The sequence below is a fragment of the Dromaius novaehollandiae genome, chromosome 6 (assembly GCF_036370855.1).
Source record: "Dromaius novaehollandiae isolate bDroNov1 chromosome 6, bDroNov1.hap1, whole genome shotgun sequence".
NCBI classification, from domain to species: Eukaryota; Metazoa; Chordata; class Aves; order Casuariiformes; family Dromaiidae; genus Dromaius; species Dromaius novaehollandiae.
This window is the reverse complement of record NC_088103.1, coordinates 13,518,945-13,542,583: the sequence shown is the minus strand read 5'-3', so window position 1 is coordinate 13,542,583 and position 23,639 is coordinate 13,518,945. Positions and strand designations below refer to the sequence as shown.

Sequence of the window (23,639 nt, the reverse complement as noted above, 5' to 3'; positions counted from 1 at the left end):
CTGCAGAGTGGCTAAGCTTTTACTCATCTGCCCAGCTATTAACGTGAAAAGCAAAGTTTCTTGATGTCTCACATCCTAAAAGAAAACCTTCTTAAGAAATATTTATGCCTTCTCACAGAATAACCATTCACTTTGAGTTACTTGATTTCCAAAGTCATTAGGAAAAATTAGTCTAAGCTTCAAATTGCTGCTCCATTTCTACTTTCCATTTGTGAGTACAGTATGTGATTTTACAAAATTTAGCTGGAGTGACTATATGCTTGTACTGTCAAAGACTGCCCAGACTGAATGCCACCTAAGCAATACTGTCTCCTCACTGTGGAAACAGCCCCACAGAAAATGAAGCAAGAATCAATCATTTCCTAAATTCTTATTCAAGATACTCCAAATTGCTGTGGAAAACTAAGCTCAAGACATACATCCACTTGCTTTTTTTTTTCCCCCCCTCCTTTTTTTTTTTTTTTTAAATCACAGTAGGAATTCAGAATAAATTGTTAACAATATAATCTATATAGAGCTCAGCTATTTCTCTGTTCATGGTACAGAAAGCCAAACAGTTCAGAATATTTTCTTTCCCAAATAAGGTGTATTCTATCCAATAACCACAATAATAAAGAATGAAAAAATATTTTCACATCATCTGCTTCTCAAGTTCATATTGCAAGACCTAATTTTAATACAGAATGCTTTAGTAATAATCAGTGAACAATGCTGTTTTCTATTTATTGTACTGTCTCAACAATTCATTACACTTCCCCATCATCAAAATCAAACCATATTCCTGTTCAATGATTATTTGGCTATAATTCTAAACAAACAGTATGTTTGCCTATGTACATACCAATCCAGTGCTAATTCATAAGTTATACAAACCATTACACAGATCACTCCACAATACATCCTTAATGTACATTAAGAGGTCTTTACAATCCCTAGTAAATAATTCATATTCTCATTTTGCCATTCTCTCATAGCACAGAAGGAACAACTCTAATTCGGTCACCATTCTAACTTTATGAAATCAGACCACGAAAAAAATGGTCAAAAGCTCACAAGGAGTAATAGGTTTGCAAACCAGATCTAATTCCCAAATGGAAGAGCAAAACAGTCCTAAATATATCTGAAACATCAAACCAGCATCTGAGGAGCTTGGCCATATGCTAAACTGTCACTCTCTCAAACTGAGTGATGAATTAAGATGCTAGTGGAACTGGCTGTTTACTACAATACTGTTCATGTCACTCACATATGTTGCTTTTGCAGTTATTACAGTTTTTTTGTAGAATAAGCAGCAGGTTAGACTTAAATTACAGCCAGTTAAAACCATTACATTTTTGCTTATTTGCCATGGAATTGGAAGAGGTGTTATGAAGGAATGGAAAAAATATGAAAGGTAATTGCTGTATCACTGCAATTTGCATGCTGAAAAGCATGAGAAAAAACCAAAGCACAGCTAAACAAGAGTCCAATAATCAGTATTTTCTGTAGTCAGTGCAATAATGCAATACTTTATTGCCAAGACAAGATGCAGAGGGACAAGAAATTCATCCATAGCATTTAGGGATATATAACATGAATTTAGCTAGCTAGTTAGTATGAACATATCACTGAGAAGGACCAGAGCTTTTCTCCATACTTAGCATATAGGTAAAGGAATTCAGCAATTAAAAGTTTGATAGTGGCATGATAAGAGATGATAACAAGAGGCTGCATGGTAACATAATGAAGCAATTAAACACTTAAGTTAAATCCTTGTATCCATATACAGGATTCTGGTTCCTGAAGAGTTGTGGCTAGACAAAACCACACAAGTCTTCACACTTGAACTGGTATCACAAAGAGCCTGTGGAGCAAGAAGTTATTGTACCTGTAAGGGGCCAAAAAAGACAAGAATAACTAGCTGTTCAGGTGTTAATCATGTTTCTTACGCTCCATAGGAATGTCAGCCTCCGTGTTTCCCAAAACCTGCATTAGGAAAGTAAAGCATTACTTTGACGATGGCTCTTGAACTTTATAATCGGGGTCCTGGCATTATTGCATTCAGAATTTTATACAATCTTATCTGACAAAGTGGGAGTTCAGAGATTTGGATTGTGGTTTGGGGCAGAGGGAGAAGGGGGAAGAGTGGAATACATCTGTACTTTCCATAAACACTGTAAGGCACAAGTAGTCCTGTGAATGATGTTTAAGAGGCTGGATTCTTCTCACTCTTGATCGTTTTCTCATCCATTTACCTTTAGGCTACATTAAAATTTCTGTAAATGACAGTACTACAACACCCAGTTCTTTCTGCAGCTGCTTGTGCATCTAGTCTAATAGACAAGCACTCTTTGACAAGACACAGATGTAGAGCATGCTGGCTGCTACAGAAACACTTTCTCCTAACCATCTGCTGTGCAAGTTTCCTCCCATCACTTAGAGTGGTGTGTGTGCATGCATGTGTGTGTAAATGAAATGCGTCTGTGCACACACACGTGCACAGGTTGGCATGTGTTTTGTGCAATACTGATTTTAAGTTGATATTTATGAGGGGACACCTATATACCTAGAATAACAAACACCTATTCAAGAGTACGTCATCTCTGCTGGCCAAATTTTCAGACAGCATAAGCAGCATTTTTGTAGTGAGAAAATTCATTACTTTACAGCTTTAGAGAGTTTGGCTCCAGGTGAGGCAACACAGACATAAGTTCTACTCTCTCGTTTGCTCTGTGTCGAGGAGGGATTAGAAATACTGGGATGTTTCACATTACCTGGAATAGTTGCTACAACTCCCATGCATGCCAGACAGTATCAGTCAAACTGGAATATCAAAGGAAAAATTAACAGAAAGTTTGGGAGACAAAGATTTGGGGACCTACCAAACTTCTATACATTCCTCAGTCTGCTGTGGCTATGCATCAGGTAATTGATAGGAAACACCTCATGAGGTAATTGATAGGAAACACCTCATGAGGTAATTGATAGGAAACACCTCATGAGGTAATTGATAGGAAACACCTTATGAGATAAAATTACTCAGTTTAATGAATTGCCAAAAAGAATCAAAGGCAGCCAACAGCAGCAAAAAGGACATTATTACAGGGGGATCAGCAATGTGATAACTAATAAATGCTAACAATATGTAAACAGATATAAATACTTCCAGCAACAGGAAGAGTCTACTCAGCCTCTCACACTGAATCAGAAGCTTTCCATTTCTGCAGTCTTCAGGACACTGAACTGAACTATATGGACTCTGTTAAGTTCTTTAGGTCTTGATGAGAGAAGAGAAAAACAATGCAGCACTAAAGATCATTTTATAGCTTGAATAAAAAAAAGCAAAAAACCCACAGCAACACACACACAGCCACACATACAAACTTTGTCAACTTAATAAGAGACTGAGGTCTGATAACAGGCTTCTGAAGTTCCACCTTTTTCAGACACAAAATATTGAGGACTTTCAATAGTGATTCAAAATGAAAAATTAAGATTTAGGGGGTATTGTTGAATTTGTGTTAGGGTAAAAAATTTTAGACAATGGCTTGTCTTGTTGCATCTGCATTTCATAAAAAATACAAACTAACATAGTGTAACAAGATTGAGAGATGTTTCAGTGTTCATTTCAGAATGCCTTTTTCTTAGAGGTGTGCCTTCCAGTCACTTACATACCTCCACTCATACACCACATTCTTTGGGTGAAATCACATGAAAGGACTAACTTGGGCCCCCAAAACTATCAGATGCTTTAATATAGTTAAACAAAATACAATAAAATGGTATAGATCTATCAGTAATTCTGGTAATTCACATGTTCTACAGAAGACTAATTTACCCTATAAATTGGTAACAGGGCGATCAGCTGATATATGAACTCCAAGATACTTTTCATCACTCGGAACTGGCACAGAATTTTAAATGTTTAAATTATGTACCTAGTCCCATTTCAGCACAGGCTTTTGTAGTATTTTAATGTCTTGCCATTTAGTAGCTAGAATCCTGCCAAAGGAATACAAGAGCTATTACTGGTAGCTAATGGATATTCTCTCTTAGCTCAATTGCTAAACCACATTTTGAAAAGGGCTCAATTCCCAAAGGGAACAACCTCCTTTTGTTATTGTCCAATGCTGAGACTAAAGGAGAAACCTTTGTAAGTGGTAAGTAGTGGCAATGTTCATAAGTCTATTTCTAGGTCCCAACTTATTGGAGGATAGAAGCATTGCATAGTATTTAATTTATGCAGGTTATATCCAACAGGTTTAGTCCTAGAGATGGACACATCCTCTTCACACAAAGTCCTTCCTTCTTTCCATTTTAAATCTTCCTTTAATTCAGAGAACATTTTTCTGGAAAAATACATTTTAAAAGTATATAGAAATTACAGACAATGTTATCAATTTTTTACCTAAGTTCTTTTTGCAGAATTTCCTTTTATGAAGGAAATTTTTGCAAGACATGTCTCCCACCCGCTCCCCAACAGAACAGCAGTAAAAAGACCTGCAGAAAAGCACTAAATGGAAAAAAGGAAATAAATGTAAGTCAGGTCCTGTGCAAACGTTACACGCAGTCATTCCTTGCAAGGCTGTTTTCCAGTCACCTCCCCCAGAGTGCACTATAGCCACAGAGGTGGCCTGGGCAAAGAGAAGGAAATAGGATCCACGTAAATGGACAAGAAAAAGGAAGCATTTTCTAAGTTGCAGAGTCAGAGTTAGTTCTTGCAGTCAGCGATTCTGAGGGTGGTGTGTCAGTTGGCATTGTGTCAGTTGGCATCTCCTCCCGTCCGACTTGCATGCACCAGCAGGAGGATGCTGTGTATCAGAGGCACAAGAGCCAAATGATCCCTTCCTGCCCCCTGCAAACAAGGCAGTAGCCCAGGCACCTAGGAAGCTCAGACGTCCATGGCAACCACAAGCTGCCGTCCTGCTCAGTACGTGCAACTACTTACCAGCTGTGCCAACACGCTTGTGCTGTGTCATCTATTACCTGTGCCACATGCTGCTGCCCTTACACTGCTTTGGAAAGAGGGCTGCAAACAGACCAGCACTAGTTTTGACCCAACTACCTACCAAAAATAGTAAAGACCCCAACTAGTCTTTGTACTTCAAAAGAAGTGATGCTAACCTCAGGATTAAGAGAGCAAATGCTATAATCAGCCACCAGACCAGACAGAAGTTGCATTCTTGCTCAATTTTTGCAAGGTTATCTCAGCAACAAAACAAAATTCATATGATAAAGCTCCCTCACAGATGTAGAAATGCCTCCATTATGCAGCTTAGCACTGCTTTAAACAGGAACTCTGTAAAATTATCACTCTCTGTATATGCCCTTATTATTCCACCTTAAGAAAGGGTTAAAAAACAATGTTAGAAATGTGCATATTGCATCTACCACTCACTGGACTCACAGATGCCAATCCTATTAACAGTATATTTAGTACACCCAGCACTCTGTAAATCAGCTTCAAAGCATTACTCCTCTGCCACATGTATGCAAGCCCAAACTACTGCCATATCTGCAGAATGCAGAGTATTTTCACCCAACCATCACTGCTGATCACATCACTGTTTCTGGAGATGCATATCAAAGTTCTAAGTCACCCGTTTTCTGAACTGTAAATAACTGCATACTAATCAATAGCAGAATATCCCCCATCCTTTCTTCTCTACCCAGGACTGAAACCCTTCTATTCCTCCATAAATACAAAGTAGAGTACTTCCACAAAAATCACAGCCTGAATTCCAAGTCTTTGAAGTTGCTTTAATTTTATAGCTCCAGTGCAAGTCCACACTTTTCTTGTCACATCACCCTAGAGAGGGCTTAACATGAACTTGGTTTGTTCAGGTCACACATTCAGGAACAATAATTTTATATCTCAGGAGTAGTCCTCTGTAAGACCACCCAAACCATTTGAACTACAGACATCCATCTAATAGCCAGTACTTACTGTTATTGACAACTACCTTGTAACTTGAATTGTAGTAAAATTTTTTTTGAAAAAACATGACTGATATTTTAAAGCTATTAGTGAGATGGCATTATTATCCTCTTAAGTAACACTATTTTAACAAAAGGTTTTCTATGAAATAAAAAAAAATGAGGACAAAGTAGTAGCTTTTCTCCCAGAAGCATATAATAAATACTACTTAATGTATTACATGATAGCATTTCTAGCGTGTTACATGATTTAAATTTTGGAGAGGTTGTTTATTTTAAGTTCTGTGCCTTTCTCACCTTCATTTTAATATATTACATCTCCAGTATGTCAACAACAACCAAACACACTGTTAGCTTGGATTTAATTGTTCAACTAAAAGAAAAATGTCTTTCAAGAATCAAGTTGCCTTTCTCTACAGAAGAGTGTGTATTAGAAAAGCTTCATTTCATAAGTTAAAGACCTGTAAGTAGGCTCAGCATCCATCTTTTAAAAAGTTTCACTGAATTCTACTGAAATGCTAATTAACAGCTAATCAGAAAGTTCCTAATATAGCAGGTATTACTCAGATTTCCACTGGCTATTTTTAAAAGTTGATAATTTGTAGTATACAAAATGGTGAAAGTAAATCGAAGTCATCCGATTCTACACAATTTCAAATATTTGTCAGAAAATAATACAAATAATACTTAGCTTCTATTCAAAATTTATTTGTATGAGAGTATCATTAATATCAGAGCGGAAATGCTTGCAAACACCAAAATTCATGGTTATGAGGTTGATTTCACAAACTCCTTTTTCCTGCATAAAATCCTAACATATTTAAGAAAATAAAGAGCTCACGTACCATATTAGTGGACTTTGTCTAACTTTATGCCATAAACCCTATACTTTCATTGACAGAAAACTGTTTTTAGATAAGAGTGGAATAAAGCTCATGGTTTAGTCATTGCTGCAGGAGGAGGGAGAAGGAAGCAAAAAAGCACAAAAAGGGCTTGGCCACAAATTGAAACCACAACTGAATGCTGAGCACTTACACCAAAGATCTGGATAATGCTCTGGTTGCAGATAACATTCAGCTACAACCATGACTTATCTTACAAGGGTTCTAGTTCAAGCTATAAAAGTGATAACTGTGCCACTCTGCTTTACAGTAACCTGAACAGACATGCTTGGTACTCTACTGTCACCAAATGGGCTATATAGCTAGTTACTGATCCCATCTATTCTTCTACTACCAGTCACTATATTTACAGTTACATTAACATTTCATTGAAGAAACAACCCTTCATGAAGAAAGTTCGTCATTAACATGATTAGCAATAGCATACTTGCAAAAATTGGAAGTGGATAAAGAGTGCATACAAACATACTGTATGAACATTTTTAAACAGGTTTCCTTGGAGTGCAGTGGTACCTTTAGAGCTGATTAATACAAGCTTTAAAACAAGCAACAGTTATCTGCAGAGAAAATTAAAATGATCATGACAGGCTATTCAAAAAAGTTTAAGTGTTCACACTAAAACTGAATTTTAGTTACATAACTTAATGTGAGCATTATGTTCTTCCAGGTAGGGAATTGGATCATTCTACAAAAACTGTTCATACTCTGAAGAATGAGCACTTCAGATCAACTGCTTATAAACCACCTACAGACCAAAAACTAGTCTTGAAATAATTCTACTTTCAATACACTATTCCAGCTCACAAGAAAAACAGAATTCACAGTTTAGAGTTACTAGGCAATAGCTTGGGTTATTCAGTTACCCAACTGTCTCAAATTTCTACACACAAGAGCACAGACAATATATTTCAAAGGGCAAGCATCAAATACATTTGCAAGGTTAGTTTAAGAGCATCAGAACACATATGGAAGCATAGGGCATTCAGATATCCCCTCAGATATCTGGAACCTCCTTTTTGCTCTTATATTGATAATGCTTCAGGAAAAGGCACTCCATAGAATTCAACCTGGATATGTACTTCATATTTCTGACAAGGTGAAGCAACTCACAAGAAGCTTTGAGGACAGTTCAAAATTTGAGCGGTGTTTTCACCTTCCAAACTGCAAAACCAGAACTGGAAGTTACACTGGAGATCTTTGTCAACTTCATAGATCTAAAAACACAAAAATTCCAAAGCGAAGTCTTGTTCTCCAGTATCCTCCTTCCTCTTAATCTAACACAGACTAAATATAAAAAGGACAGAATGAAACAAAAATACCCCACACACGCACAGTCACCAACATACATTGGTAGGGTCAGCTTGTCATGGCAACTTATGCCAACTAAAAACTCCTGCAACTCCAGTGCAATTCTGACCATTTATTCCACAGTCATTTCCTCTAAGTGTTTGCTTCTGATTTCCATCAGTTCTTCTTAATTTCTCTGAAATAGTTTAAAAATCACTGAGGGGGAAAAAAGTGGTAGACAGAAGAAAATTTATAAAAATGAGCTTAGCACTTTTCACTATTCAGTTCCAGGTTTACATGCAAGAGCAACTTAAATGTCTGCTCATGATAACACATCTCTCCACTGTGCAGATTATACTGCACTTCCTGCTTTTATATTTTCTTTACCAATGTTATAACGCTTTTTTTTTTATTACAAAAATCCCATCTAGAATAAGAACTCTGTGGAGAATCAGCACTAATTAGGATGAAGCCTGTCCTGTCCTGTCCTTTGCAGACGCTCATCTTAGAGGCATTGATTGTTCTACTGGCTGTAAGAGACATGTATTTAACTATCACTAGACCTACAGACAAGTTACAATTTTTAAACAAAACTGCAAGAGTCTTAAGCCATGGCAAATCAAAACTGTGCCAATGTTGAAATAAAGAGACTTTAAAATGCATTAACTATTTTATAAAATAAAAATATATTCTTCTCCCTCAGAGTATTTCTTTAATTGAGAACTTAAAAAAAAAAAAGAAAAAAGAAAAGAAAAGAAAAAAAGCATGCTTCTCACATTCAAGTTTTACAATATACTGATAGCATTTTCAAGAGTACCAGTGTGACTCAGGCCATACAGCCTGACTGAGTTTAAAAAGTAAACACAATTTGAAGGAATGTAAGAAAAAAAAATTAGTTTTCTTGGCTGTCAGATTTCAGCACGTCAAAACATAGTGTTGCTTGAAAACATAACTTGGCCATCTGATTATCAATTCACATTTAATTTTGTGGTGTTCTGAGCAAGTGGATTAAAAGTAGTCTTTTTCAGCACAGACATTTAAAAAGTGAAACAGCTTAGAAAAAAGGACTCCAAGAAATATCCAAAATTCTACATGCAGTCAGGAAATAGGCTAAGGAATCCATACAGACCCCCTTTGGCAATCTAAGGCTAAAGAGAGTAAGGAGTTGATAAAGTGATTTTTGGCATGTAAATAATTTGATTGAAAATAAAAGCTTTTGTATTAAGTCACTGTTTATCTGCTAACCACAGCAAGGAAATAGTTGAATCACAATGGAATTAACATGCCCTTTAGGGCTGCAGAAAGCCTTATGCTTTATACCTAAGCAGAACAACATTCTTCCAGTTGCATCAAATTGCCACTTTTCAGGAAAACTTCATTATTGGTATTTTTTGAATGTTTTTCAAAATAGATTTCTACACTGCATATAATTACATATTTTTCTAGTTCATTTCTATGACTGAACAAAGCATACTGGACAGCCATCTGTATAGGGGCCAAACTCAGTCCATCTAAACAGGCTATATAGAGGTATTCTATCATTGATGGCACATCATTCAGCTACAAGTTCCAAAAAAACCAAAAAAACAAACAAAAAAAAAAGCTCTTCACCAGCTATAGGTAAATTAAAAACTGTACAAATGGAGAACAGAAGACAAGTAAACAGCATCTCATTAGCAAAATGCTGAAAAGTGTTTACAGTACTGTTCCCCTCACCACCATCTTCCTCCCTAAGCAAACCACAGCAGGCAGCAAGCCAGCAGGTAATTTGCTCTCTTCCTAATACGAGGTTCAGAGACCAAAATACTCTCATATGCTTAAATGGAAAGGTTATCGATGAAGGTCAGTGAGGCAGGCAGCACCTGCAATCACAAAAATGTTTCAGTTTCAAATCGTGACACACAAGGAGAAAAATGTAAACAACTTCAAAAATATAATTTTATTTTAATCTCTTTAGGCATCAAGCTATACCCTGCTGCTGCTTTTTGCAGTCAGTTTTTCTGAAGCCTAAAACTGCCCTGTGTTATATTGACACAATGATCCATATTAACATACAGAAGACATTTACAGTGTTAATCACCCAGGGATAGGATGATAATGCTATTTAAAACATCAATGCTACCGTAAGATCATTATAGCTTTACCCAAACAGATCTGCTAGCTGATCTGCTGAAGGTACATAATGGTGGAGGGTTGTCATGGAAACCCTGTACCACTACACATTTTTCCATGACAACCAGGCCTCCATGGAATACTAATGAGTGCCCATGGCAACAGGAAGTTAAAGAGAAGATGTCTGGAGACCAAATATTTCATGTATCATTTATAACAAAAACTATAAATACATTTGTACACTTCCTGTGCAAAACTTGATGGGTTTTTGAAGCCCTGTAAGCCGTTGCATCTGTGGCAATATAACGAAGTGTAAGAATTACACAGTCATAGTATAAATGCAAAGTCCTATGTCAATGCTATGTTAAGGCTGAAGTTCAATTTCACAAACAAAGAAAATCTGGAGTCAGCATTCCGAAAGTTTGTCATCTTGCACGTAAAGACTATTGTCAACCCATCAAGTATCACACAGAACCCAGAAAACATTGTATATAGGTAACTATGGCCACTGAAAAAGGTGCTATTCTTTCTCAATACAGAACACTGTAATCAGCACATATATATTCTCCATATGGCAGCTGTTGCAATTCAGGCTCAAGGACAGATAGCATTTCCTCAGTATTTCAGAAAATACTAAGGACAAGAGATCCCAATTGCTTTATAGGAATGTTCCAGTAACTCAGTGTGACTGTGTTTTGTTTTTAAAAAAGAATTCATGGTTGAAAGTTATACACCAGAACTAAATGTTAGTATTAAGATAATATTCTTGGTTAAGTGGCATTTGGTGTAACTACATTTTTTAAAGTACGTTATAGAAAGCTGAATTTCAGGGCATTTTCCTGATCATCAGAAGTTATCAAAATCAAAGACTTTTTCCAGGTATCCCATCAGCAGCCTCCTGCATCTAAAAGAAAGAGGTGGCACCATCTGGAAAGCCAGTGCTACTTGTCATAGCAGCACTATTATATATGTCATATCTAGAGACAGCAAAATGTTAGGCCATGGAAGACATCCCAGGGAACACAAACCCCAGGATTCCAGCCGACACCAACAGTGAGAACACAAGAGAATGATATTGAAGATTTTTTTCATGTCTTATGACTTGTTTTTGTAACTTAGGCCTCTTTGCATGAGCTCATGCTCTAAAATATAAAAATCAGGTAAGTGTTAGATGAAAGGTTTGTTTTCTTCTCCCCCTCTACATCCATGCAAGAGCATCCAGAACACGATCTGACACATGTATTTATTAACAATGCTCCAGGTGTAAATAGATCAGTTACTGCATCTCCTAAATGACAGAGCAGTGAAGTCAGCAGCAGGGGATAAGTCTGCTTCATATGAGGTATTTCACAATAGCTTCATGGCTGCAAAGCTTCTGAGGTGTCAGATTCCCACTACCCTGGAGTGAGTGCAGCAGCTGATGCTATCCAGTGGTAAAAACCCCAAACCACTATCACTTCAGCAAGTCACTTCAAGCTAAGAAGAGGTAGCCCACAGGACTGAAGGTACCTTTCTGACCTAGATCAGGTGTATCAGTTACACAGTCAACCATCCACTAATCCATTTTTAGCTTGCAGAGACCAGAAGGAACAGGCATGAATGCAAACAGCTACAAAAAGAGGTCTGAAGTCGGAGTTATCTCGCAACAGCATCTCGCAAAGAGATCATACTCTAGTTCGACTGCTGTAGGAATCTCAAAAACACCTAAGCTAGAAAGACTTTATCTGAGCCCAAAGCCTTACAGAGCTCTCAGTAACAGCATATGAACCTGGTCTAATCCCTGTGGGAAATGGTTACAATGCATGGAATACAGGCATACAAACACGTAATATAAAATTACACAATCACATTCAGCATTATCAGATTAGTGTAAGCACTGACTGTGAACAAATTCAGAGTTTTTGGTGAGTTGCAAAAAACATGTTAACTGGCATGTACAGAGTTTCCTTGAAATAGTGTCATAGGAAAAAAGCACAACTAGCTTATCAAGTTAAATGAACTTTTTCATTTCACAACCTTCAATTGGTATAGGTTAAGTCACAGACACAAAAAGAAACAGAAAAGCAAACTGCTCAACCAATAACGTAACCCATGGTAGACCTGGGGGCAACAGGCAGAGCTCCCTGTCGAGGGAGGGACAGAGCCTGCATTCTTGCTATGGTGACACACAGCGTTACTCAGTGCAAAATGTCTTCTTGTATCCAAGCTGAGTGCATGTCACTGAATCCAAGTTATTTTAGCTTCACCAAATACTGCAATACACAACCAGATCTTTATTCTGTCAGCACTTAAGAGATTTAGTTTTAATAGGAATTGAGTATCAGATGAGGAAAACAGATTTGCATTAAGTTATGAGATTACATAGCAACATACCTACAAATGTGTGTGGGGGGGCATCTGATACTATTCTTGGATTAGAGTCCCTATTTTGCACCAATATTTTGCTTTTTCAAGCTGACATTTGTCATCCCTGGTCTCTTACCCTCCTGTCTTTCTTTGGGACTGCTTTCTATTGCAAGAGGGAACATGACTGGCATCATCTCCTACAAAGGAAAAGTTGAATTCATCCGGGGCTGTCAATGGCACTTCCTACCAAAAAAATGTGGCTACAGAAAGGTGATGACTCCCACCAGTAGTGTAATAAAAGAGAAAGCCTAGGGAAAGACAACTGGAACAAACATCTTTACCTAACCTGGGAAGGCCAGTCTTGAAAAGCACTCCTTAAACCAACAAGTTTTATCAGGATTGATAAAACTGCACACAAAGTTGTAAGATCAGTAAGAAGGGCTCTTATCCAAGCAATGCTCTGTACAACAGATTTCATAGTTTTTTTGGTTCTTTAATCTGAAATGTAGAAAATTTGTTCATATTAATACATATCCTTGTACTGGAGAGCAGTAAGTTGTGCGCTCAGATCATCATGCCAGAAAACACAGCTGTTCTGAGAAGCCAATCATTCCTGAATAACTAAGGCTCCAGCCCCAGACATGTATCTGGGCTTTTCATTTCTTCACAGTAAACTTTAAACAGTTAATTAATTGTGCTGCATATAAAACACTTTTACATAGTTCTCATTCCAGATAGCAGTCTGAAACATCTCCACTTTCCAACTGAGAGGTAAAGGAAGCTATTACCTCCATCTTTTCACCAAAATTGAAACACCTTGCATACAGCCTCTGATCAGGGATGCTTCTCTCCATACAACCTGCTAGGACCATCCACAGGACACCTCTCACACTTTCTGACCCTCTCCTACTTGCATGTCACAGAGCATATACAACATATGCAAACTACACACAGCCATGTACTGTTTCTTTCAGTTCTTGCTTGCACAGAATATTAGGAGCTCATTTGAAAATCCACTTGGGCCTTGTATGCACATGCAGGACGCTGCTTCTGAGCCACACCTGAGTCAAAGCCTGCATATTCAAAAAAACTAAGAGCTACTTATCACTTTCTTTGCATGCCAGGGCATACACACCCAGAAAAGCAGTCCTGTATATGTGGGATGCATCCACAATAGGACTGGTGTGAGAGAGTGGTCTGCAGGCTTCCCTGCATTATTCTGGCAAATCTAAGGAAGGAGTTGTCTTACCCAGAAAGGATTGGCACCACTGCTAAAGAGGGTAGTCAGGGAAGCAAGACAAATTAAGTACAGTAACAGAGTCCATTTCCCAAAACATTAGGGTCTTGATTCTCCTAAGCTCCCAAAGTTACTAAGTCAGAGTGCCCAAGTAGCTTCACTTTATATAGCTGAGATGATTCCAATAACTTAAAAGGTCAGTATCCAGGAAGCTGTGGGAAGAACCATGTAATAAATACAATTAAGACCCACCTCCGTCTGGGCTGTGTGAAAAACCTTAGATCTTCATAGTCTTTGACACTCCAGTACTTAGTTTGTGTTTTCTGGTAAAGAACTTGATCCCTTCCTGTATATTTCCTCTTTTTATTTCCCCTCCAAATCTCCTAGTTGATGAGACAGTTTGCAATGACCTCTTACATTTTTTCCTTCTCCCATACTACAGGTATGGAAGAACGTCTTACTTCAGGGACCAGTCACAAACTTGAGTGATGGTACTTGAGACCAGCTAAACCTATTAAATGCTTAAAGGAAGCAATCAGAGAAAGGCTAGCACAGAAGACATGTAACAGTCACACAGCAGAAAAAATAGAGCTAACACTGCCTTTAGTTACATGCAACCAGTGCCACAAAAAACAAAAAAAAAGATTTAAAACTGTTTTCTTCACTGCAGCTAAAGCACACCCATCTTAGACCAAGACAGTAACGCATGAGCAACATGTTTACAAACTGAGCTTCTCAGAGGAGGGAGAGAAAGAAACCGCAGGTTCTGACAAACAGATAAACTTCCATTCTTGCCAATGTTTCATGCAACACCTATTTATCCATTAGGATGTAAAAATCCTATCAGTGATATATTTTATGCAAAAAGCATTCATCAAGACATTCTTGCTTAAATTCATGCAAAGAACATCATACTAGACAACACAAAGCTATAGCCCATCTCAACTGCAAAGTTAACCAGTTCAGTAAAGTATTCAGAAGTACGTGGTTTTGAGCAGAGGAGCAATTTCATTACTTTCAGACAAAGTGTTCTAGAAAACAAATACCCAACAAAAAGCATACCATTAACAAAAAACAAAAGCAAACCTGTCACTATCAAGGTATTTATTCAAAGAGAATTTCCAGATGCTGCATAATGGCTTATGTTTTCCAATAGTATTTAGGAACAAAATAGCATCCTTTCTGAACTAGCTGTTTAACAGGCATATTTTAAGTGTTATACCAAAATATACATTCCAGTGTCCAAAGTGGAAAAATATAGTCAGGTCATATGATCACACAACTGCAAAAGCACACAGGAGATTTTGACAGGCGAAGATTTCCGCAAGCGTGGGGCCTGGACGCCATCTACTGGCCAATCTTGTGTTCTACGTCAATCTTTACACTCGCAAGTGCTAGCTGTCAGCGGAAGATACACTCTTAGAAATGTTTAAATGTGGGCAAGTATCCAGTTAACCATAATGTGATGGGCTATGGATAGTGTTGCATCATAGTGTCCCTCTACGAGATTTTTTTTCCTCTTGATGACCCATCAAATATTCAAAGACTACAATAAGCACTTTTTTCCTTTGATCTTTCAGAAGCAGTAAGCATATTACAGAAAGTCAGAAGTCTTACAAAAAATGCTACAATGCTTGAAATAATGCAATAAGTACAAATAACGATTGGAACTTGGTGCTCTGACCATGTTCCAGTACTCACCAGAAATGAATATCCATCTTTGCAGTCATTATGCTTGACCCGAGTCATTGAAATGCAACATGATAATACCATACAGTAATGGCTCAGAAAGGGTGCTAGAACGGGTGGTTGCTTCAGGCATATAAGCAGGAAATTAAAGTGGTTTCCTTCCTCCCTTCCAAAAAGGGAATCAGGTACATGGAGCGTAACTTAGCGGAAGCAGGTAAGCCACAAAGACAGTAACAGGACAACTTCAACACTAAAAGTAGACAAAGATGCACAGAGGTAAGTGTTACAAAGCAGAAAAAGCAAGTCTGAGTTTGGCTTGTGATACAGGGAAGTTATCCACATAAAGAGTTATTCACAAAAAGAAATTTAGATCTTTACAGAAGCACTGAGAACAAATGTAAGTGAAACTAATTACCTTTATCCAAAAGGGATTCTAGGGTAATTTATTAAAGGTGAAGAAGTCCCAGAAAAAACTGCACAGGTACGCTGTGTTGTCATGGACTGGCAATTCCAGGCAGTGTGCTTCCTAGCCATGCACAATAGATACAAAGTTTTAAGAGAAGACCTACGACATGTATCCTTCTCATTGGTCTGTGCACATGAAGCGTGCTTCATGCTTTTCTGAAAGCAGAGTTTACACCACATGCTGCAATACAGCTTTCTATACATGCAGCAAATACAGTAGTTTTGGGTTGCATCAAGCCTTAACACATTTGCAGAAATATAGAACAGCAGATGCATCACAAGTCTGCAACTTCCTAGAAGCACTGGGTTAAAATACAAAACAACTATAAATATGTACATTCATATTTCTATAGAGAAAAAGAAAACGAGAGCACGACACTTACTGGAGGGAAAAACTGCACTTAAGGCACAAAAGTTAAGCCATCCAAAGAAGAGTGTTCACCTACAGTGGGAATTCTCCACTGTCAGCTCTTGACATGGCGACTGACGGTCCAGTCTGAGTGCGTGCTAAGGCTGTTAGTCACCACCAAAAACTATGTTCACCTTTGTAAGATTGCTGTAGACCTCTGTGCTTTTGAGGGAACAGGCTCTCAACCGACAAATGGCACAAAAGAGCTGAAAGTCAACAGGTTTCAAATATACAGAAAGACTACAAAGAATTAAGCATACCCTTCCCTCTCCCTCCTTTTCCTTGTCCCTATCCCACCCCACACACAAAAAAAGGCAATGGTAAAAGAGCATTACCAAATGGAGTAATTTGATATAGTTGAGGTGCACTAAAGAGTGACCAACTGACTAATCTCAGTGTAGGTTAAACATATAACACCTCAGGTCGTTGTGCAGCAAGTCTGGTTGCTGGGATTGTGCAGGCACATACCAGACAGAATATAGCTAAATGACCAAAAGATGCTTTGTACTTAATGTTAATACCTTAAGACCAATTCTAAATTTCTATTACTACAAAGGTGTTTCTGTTGATTACTGTTCTCCAAGGCCCTTCTCATTTCCTAAAGTCACGCAGTACAAGTCAAAGCTCTACAACATAATTATTGTCTCAAATATTTTATACTACAATCCTCTTCCAGTGCAGAACACCTTAAAGGTCAGCTACACAAGTGTACCCATCAAGAAGTACAAAGCAGGCAATATTGCTTTTAATGTCTGGTGTTTCACAGTAGCAAATTGATGACTAAATATAAATACCACATTATTGCACTGTACGCTGCACATGGAGAATAGTTTATTGGTTTTGTGCTATTGTAGTTGGAATGCATGCAAAAAAGTTTACCAAGACAGTCATCTTTTTCTACTATTGACATTTATATTGTCATTGGTAACAGAATTATTAAAGAGACAGAGTTTTTCAGTGAGTAATTGAGCTGCACATCTTGAGATTTTCTCTAGAGGCAGGATCCTAGAATATCTAGTGAGAAACCTGTGGTACCAGGGGGAGGGGGGGGGGGGGAACACCTTTATGCAGTTTCATTGCATTTATCAAAGTCCTTCTCTCTGGTAAAATGTCAATCGCAAAAAGATAAATTTCCTGCAGAGGAGAATTCTGATACATACACTCTGTAACAACAAAGTTCACATATATGCTTACAAGTATTTGGAAAGTATTTTAAAAAGTCAGAGTCAAGTATTACTTCTAGCAGAACGCAGTTCTCCCAATAATGACATCACTGAAGCAATTCACAGCCCTAACAAGGTGTGAATTTGCTTTTGGCTATATCCACTGACATATACATTTACATAACAGGACTAAATTCAACTATGCTTGTTATGAAAAGGGATCTTTATTTCATAAGACTAAGAGTCTTCTTATATCAAAAGAAGAAAGTTTTTTTTTTTGTTTTGCAATAATGGTGCAAAGCAATAACTGTTAAACACTCCAGGCTAATAGTCAAGACATTAGACACTTTGCAGAAAGATCTGTTCGTCATATATAAGTGGAGGATCACTGGCTTTCAGATTTCTGGGCAACTGGTAGTGAGGCTACAGTTCCCCCCCCCCCGCCCCCCCAGAACTGCCATCAGACAGGAGAGATCCTCCTCAGCCTTCCTCCAGCCTGTCCAATTCAGATCTCACCCAAGCCCGTAAGAACATGGGTCTCTTCTGCTCTCCTGCAAGAGCGCTCAGACAGAGCTTAACACCAGAGACAATTAATGGCATCAGATGCATGAAGTCAATTATTCAACCCATCAAAAAAGCATCCAAAACAAGCAAATGAAGAAGAACTACAGCTTTGATTCAGCAAGGCACAAAGAACGTGCTTAATTTTAAGACAATGGGATAGAGGTACATGTTATTTGCAGAATCCGGAACTAAACGGCCTAGGTGAAAGTCACCTGGAGGCCATCTGAAATTTTGACTTCTAGGAAATATATGTTACAAAAATCACAGCAATTTCATGCTGGTAGATTTTTTTCATTACTTCCTACCAAAGCACTGTGGGACAAACTGCAAAACACTCAAACACAGTCAGTTCTTTAATCAGCCTCCTCAGCATGCTTAAGCAATAAAAAGCAATTCTATTAATACTTGTATTTGGAAACTACACTAGAATTCAGCTATAAACACCTCTCTAAATCTGCAGGTTACATTTCACATGTTTGATACAAATTAGTAGATAGAATTATTTTTTCTCTTCAAGTATAATAATGTGCAAGACGAAATGAAATCTATCCACGAAGAGCCTACTGCAAAAGCAGTGGCACAGAAAAAAAATCATGTCTTAACTTATTTCCATATTAATTACTCATATTGAAAAACTGAGTCAATGTCTAGAATATTATAAACTGTACTTACGTTAATATAAACACATACTACATATGAAGTAGGTCATACAATAACTTCATTTGTAATCATCCTTACATTCTTTCTTGCCTGCACAGAGGCAAAAAGTTTCAAGATCATGCAATGTTTTGATACAATGCCATACCTTAAAACATCATTCTTATTTATAAAATTTACTGAAAGAGAAAAGTCTAGAGGAAATGGTATTTTTCTTCCCCATTCTTTTCCAAGAAAAAAGTCTCACAACCCTTGTTTATCAACTTCAAAAAGGAACAATTTTGTTTTGAGAACTCATCTGAAAGATAATGCAAAACCACTTTCCTCCCCATGCTCTTGGTAGTTTTTGATACAAGACAAAGTGACCATTCTACCAGATAAGCTATTTCAGTACCAGCAGGTTATTTTAAACTTATTCCAAGACTGAAGTGGTGGAAATAGCAGCTAAAAGTTAAAACCAAAAGCCTATATCCCTCTTTTTTCATGAGGCATAGCTTTTCTGCAGTGGTTGTACAGATGGCAAAGATCATTCTAATGATAATAGCGGCTAGTGAGCTTTCATGACTACATAGCACTGAAACCGAAGTCGTGGATAAAACTGAAGGACAAGAAAAAGATATTTAAAGTCAGGCTTCTAGGGGGCTTTGAGGCCAGTATTTGGTATCTAATATAAAAAAGAAAGAAGAGGCAAAAAGTAAGTTTAATACTGTTGTTGACAGGTTCTATAGATCCATAGTGCCTTACAAACCATTTGCAGTACAATATTTAAATTAGACTTTAGCATCCAAACATAAGGAAATCAGATTTAAGAATTTTGACCATGAACCTACAGAAGTGTCCACTTAAAAAAACTGCAAATACAATTTAAGCAATCATTTAACCTAGCACCTCAGTTTCAACATCACCTTGATCTACCAGGTAGATCTGGTATGGGCTTGCCTTATGCAAATTAGTCATTTAAGCTTTAAAAGCACAGACAGGAGGCAGAATAGGTGACTTGAACTGAAACTGCCAGAGGCAGAAACTGTTACTGTAAATTGTTTTTGAATTATAACAAAATTGTAAACTTAAAAGGTGAGACAAAAAAGTCTTTTCCTTTTTTAAATTGTATACATAAAACAAATGCTCCTATTTTATGAAAATAGCTTTGGTTACTAAATATTTCCTTGACTGACAGACACATACAGACACATTAATCAGGACATCACATTCATCATCAGGGAAATAAATATCAAAAACAGACCCAACCTAGTATTCCCAACACCTTCAGAATTTAAAATATCATGTTTATCGTTAGTACAGCAAGTGACCACAAAATATATTGCAGCTGCACTATTTAATATTTGTCTTATTAAAAAAAGCACCCACCCCTCATTTTTCTTTCAGTTCTTTCCATATGCTTAAGCATGTTTCCAAACTTGATCTTGGGTTTCCGTGGATCTGCTATGAACCATGTAAATACATGGCATTTAATTTTTCTAAAAGCTTGTTTGTAAGTGCAAATGCATCTGAATTAATGAATTGAGTATACTAGTTTGTTTCCAAGGCTATCCATTTAGCATAAAATGCATTAATTTCTATTACTCTTCTCATAAGTTCTACATACACATTCCTCTGATATTTTAAATATTAACTTGTATCATAGGATAACATACAATCAGATTATTGCTTTCTGAACAGAAATGCTAAGTCTTGAACTTTTTCACCAGATGTTCTATTAAAAAGTAAAAAATAAAAAAAGACAAGTCAAGCCAAAATGAAGTGTTTAGATTCTATGCCATGGGAGGGGACTGTATTATATGTATTATCATGTAGCATAACATGATTCTCAGGACACAGAGCCTGAGATGGATAAAAGCGAGAACAGTATAAGAACTGCAGGCCTTTCAAGCAAGTTATTACAACAGCCTATAGCAGGCTTAAAGGAAGCCTGGTATTGGACACACTTCCCAGTTCACTAATAGCTAACCACTGTTTAACAAAATATCTCACTGTAATACATATGCAAAGCCCCATGCCACTGATTTCCTCTCTAAACAAATCCAATTCTTCTGTTCTTTGACACATGGAAGACTGACAACTGGACTCTCACCCACAGATACACTCAACATGCCTGTCTCTCCCAGCGGCACAGTAAATATTGTTCCATCCAAAGGGTTATCACCTATAAGACATAGTATTCTCAAGAGCTGAAACACTGTGCCTGTTACTCCGCCTGCACATTACTGCTATGCCTCCAGAGGATTCAGGCTGATTTTCAAAGGATCCTGAGGCCATGCTCTGTTTAAACCCCTAAACCTAGGTCAGTAGTTACTAATCAGTTCCACTTTTCCCTCTGCCCATGCTGTAAAACTATTTGGCATATTGCCATTACATCATCATTCAACTATGGGAGGGGAGGGGGGGACGACCTCTTGAAACTCCAGACTAACAAAAAATAAATCATGCTTTTCATTATTGACTAGAGCAAAGCAAGACCATGGATAAAAGGGAGTGGGAAGTGGCAAGCCAAGGAACTGCAACTATCAGACAAAAAGAGCTGGTCCCCAGATACTCATTGCAAAGCACCATTAGTTCCTCTAAGGATGCAAGGCAAGTTTGGAGCTGATGGACAGTAATGGCTTAGGTTCTAGAACAGCAGGCAGAGCTGCAGGAAGAAAAGACTAAGGACAGGGCCATGAAGGTCCTGTTCTGTCCTTCACCCTTTTAGGGGTCCCTGCCTATGCCATAACCCTTTTTGGGGGAAGGTAAAAAGCACAGTTCCATGGGGCACATAGTGCTAGTAGGTATGTGACCAGTAAAACAGAACAAAAAAATTTGATTCCTAAGTGTGCTTTGCATCTTTGAACTGAGAACCTCTGAGCTGGCTCTCACCCTTACTTCTGAATAAACTTTAACAAAGATTGGTGCCACAACTGTTTTACGAGCATGTGACACAGTTAAGCAAGCCATTTTGTGAACACTGGAACTCACCCGGTCTGCTCCCCACCCCCTCAGATTCTCTGCTGTGTAGTAATGTGGCTAAGTTCACACTACCGTGGATGACCAGGGAATATGAATTTGTTGGCTCTCCTTTGCCTGCCCACCTATTTTCATAAAGCTTGGAGAAGGTTAACTTTGAACTTTCTGCTCTGTCAAATTTAAATCAAAAGCAGTCAAAAAGTTCAAAATTTGAGTGTGGGTAGAGGGAGACTGACAGAAAGGATTACTGTGTGGGAAAACCCACTTGAAAAGTACTTTGTCTCATCAAAAACATTGTCAGCTTACTGCAGAGTTATGTATTAAATGGCTCATACAGTAACATTTCCAGAGAAAAAGAAAATACTAAGTGTTTTGACTCAGATCTTTGTCTTCTCAAGTAGCTATCCCATACAATTATGCTCTGTTAGCAGGGCCACTACGAGCAGTTTTAAGATTCAGGCTTCTTCCCGTGTTTTGCTCTGCCCACACTTTCCATCCCATTTTTCCCTCACACCTGGCAGCTACTGCTAGAGTGCTTAGCAGCCAGCAGAGTTCGTGAAAATTAAAAATGGGAGAGCAAGTAGTAGCAACTCTGCGCTGTGCACTGCACTCCCACCCCCAGCGCTCACAAGCTCTGGCTGCCCTGCTGCCTCCCAGGAGGAGCCACTGACAGCAGTCAGGAGTAGAGGGAGGCTGTGAGGAAGCACCACCAGCCAGACAGAGCACAGTAACAGAAGCAGCTACTGGCAGCGTTCACAGCTTTGCTCTCCCACAGGAGTGCTGTTCCTACAAAAGATGCTTGCCATTTTGTGCTTCTTGAACAAAATGCTAGATTTAAAGCACCTCAGACATGCACAGTTCCTGCCTTTGTGTCTGCTGGGACACTGTAAATAAAGCTACACCTTGCATACCAGTTGCCATACATTAGACGCATTGTTTTAGCATCGATTTTGCAGCTGAATCAATTAAATGCGAACGGAAGTCATACAACAGTTCTCCTTCAACTAAAAACAGAAATTTAGATAGCTACGAGTCACTCTTCCTCTAATACCTTCACTGCTTTCCCAAAACATTTTAGCAATATGAACTGTTTATACTTCAGAGACAAGTGCATACAATAGGTGTGGAGAGCTTGTTTTCTACACAAGAGAAAAATAATTACCATGGAACTTCCTACCTCCCAAGAAGAAACAATTGCAAAACTAAACAGCATTTTAGCTGAATGGCTGAATTTTGGCGCTGTGATTCAGCAACCTATCAACTGCTCAACTTGAAACAGTCCTCATGTATCCTTAATCCCCAAAAATCATAACAACAAACAATAATAAAAGGAACTTGTAATTTCCTAGTCCTGCAGCTGTATAACCTTGTACCTCTTGAACCACACATACTTGGAGGACGAGAGGGAGGGACAGTAAAACCTAAGAACTTACAGCAAAAATAAGAAGTAGAGAGAGTTTGCCAGGCCTGCAATACTTCGCTAAACCAATCTTTCTTACAGTAACAGAGTAACAGCCCTATTATTCATTAAATGAGCTTGGCACAAGATTTGGTTTTTAGACTCACCCTGGGACTTCCATTTGGTTTTCTGCATCTTATACTGAATCTTCCAGGAAGGCTAATATTCACAGTCACAATGCTGCTACTACTTCCATACTCAAGTTCAGGAACATATCCCTGCTCTGAAGAACAATTCATCACACACTAAATTCGAACAGAATGCAAATGTATTTTCAGGTGCCTTCCTGAAACAGCCAAAAAGAAAGAAAAACAGCATTACATTACTATTAATGGAGGAGCAATTATCTTGCTGTTACCCATACTAGGGAATAGAAAAACATATAGACATTTTTACTGAGGGCGCACAAGTGGAGGAGGAGTAGAAAGTGATGCAGATCCTACCAACTACAGCAGTGTAAAAGTAAGCGAAC

At 38.1% G+C, this 23,639-nt stretch overlaps 1 protein-coding gene across 1 annotated transcript in view; it reads right to left on the bottom strand.

Moving 5' to 3' along the window:
• The window catches only part of ANK3 (ankyrin 3), a 354,620-nt gene extending 331,199 nt beyond the window's left edge, over nt 1–23,421 (bottom strand). Inside the window, exon 1 of the mRNA XM_064513712.1 lies at nt 23,275–23,421. Coding sequence (XP_064369782.1) covers nt 23,275–23,406 — 132 coding nt within the window. The 5' untranslated portion in view covers nt 23,407–23,421. The remainder of the gene's footprint in view (nt 1–23,274) is intronic.
• Nucleotides 23,422–23,639: the final 218 nt, after the last annotated feature.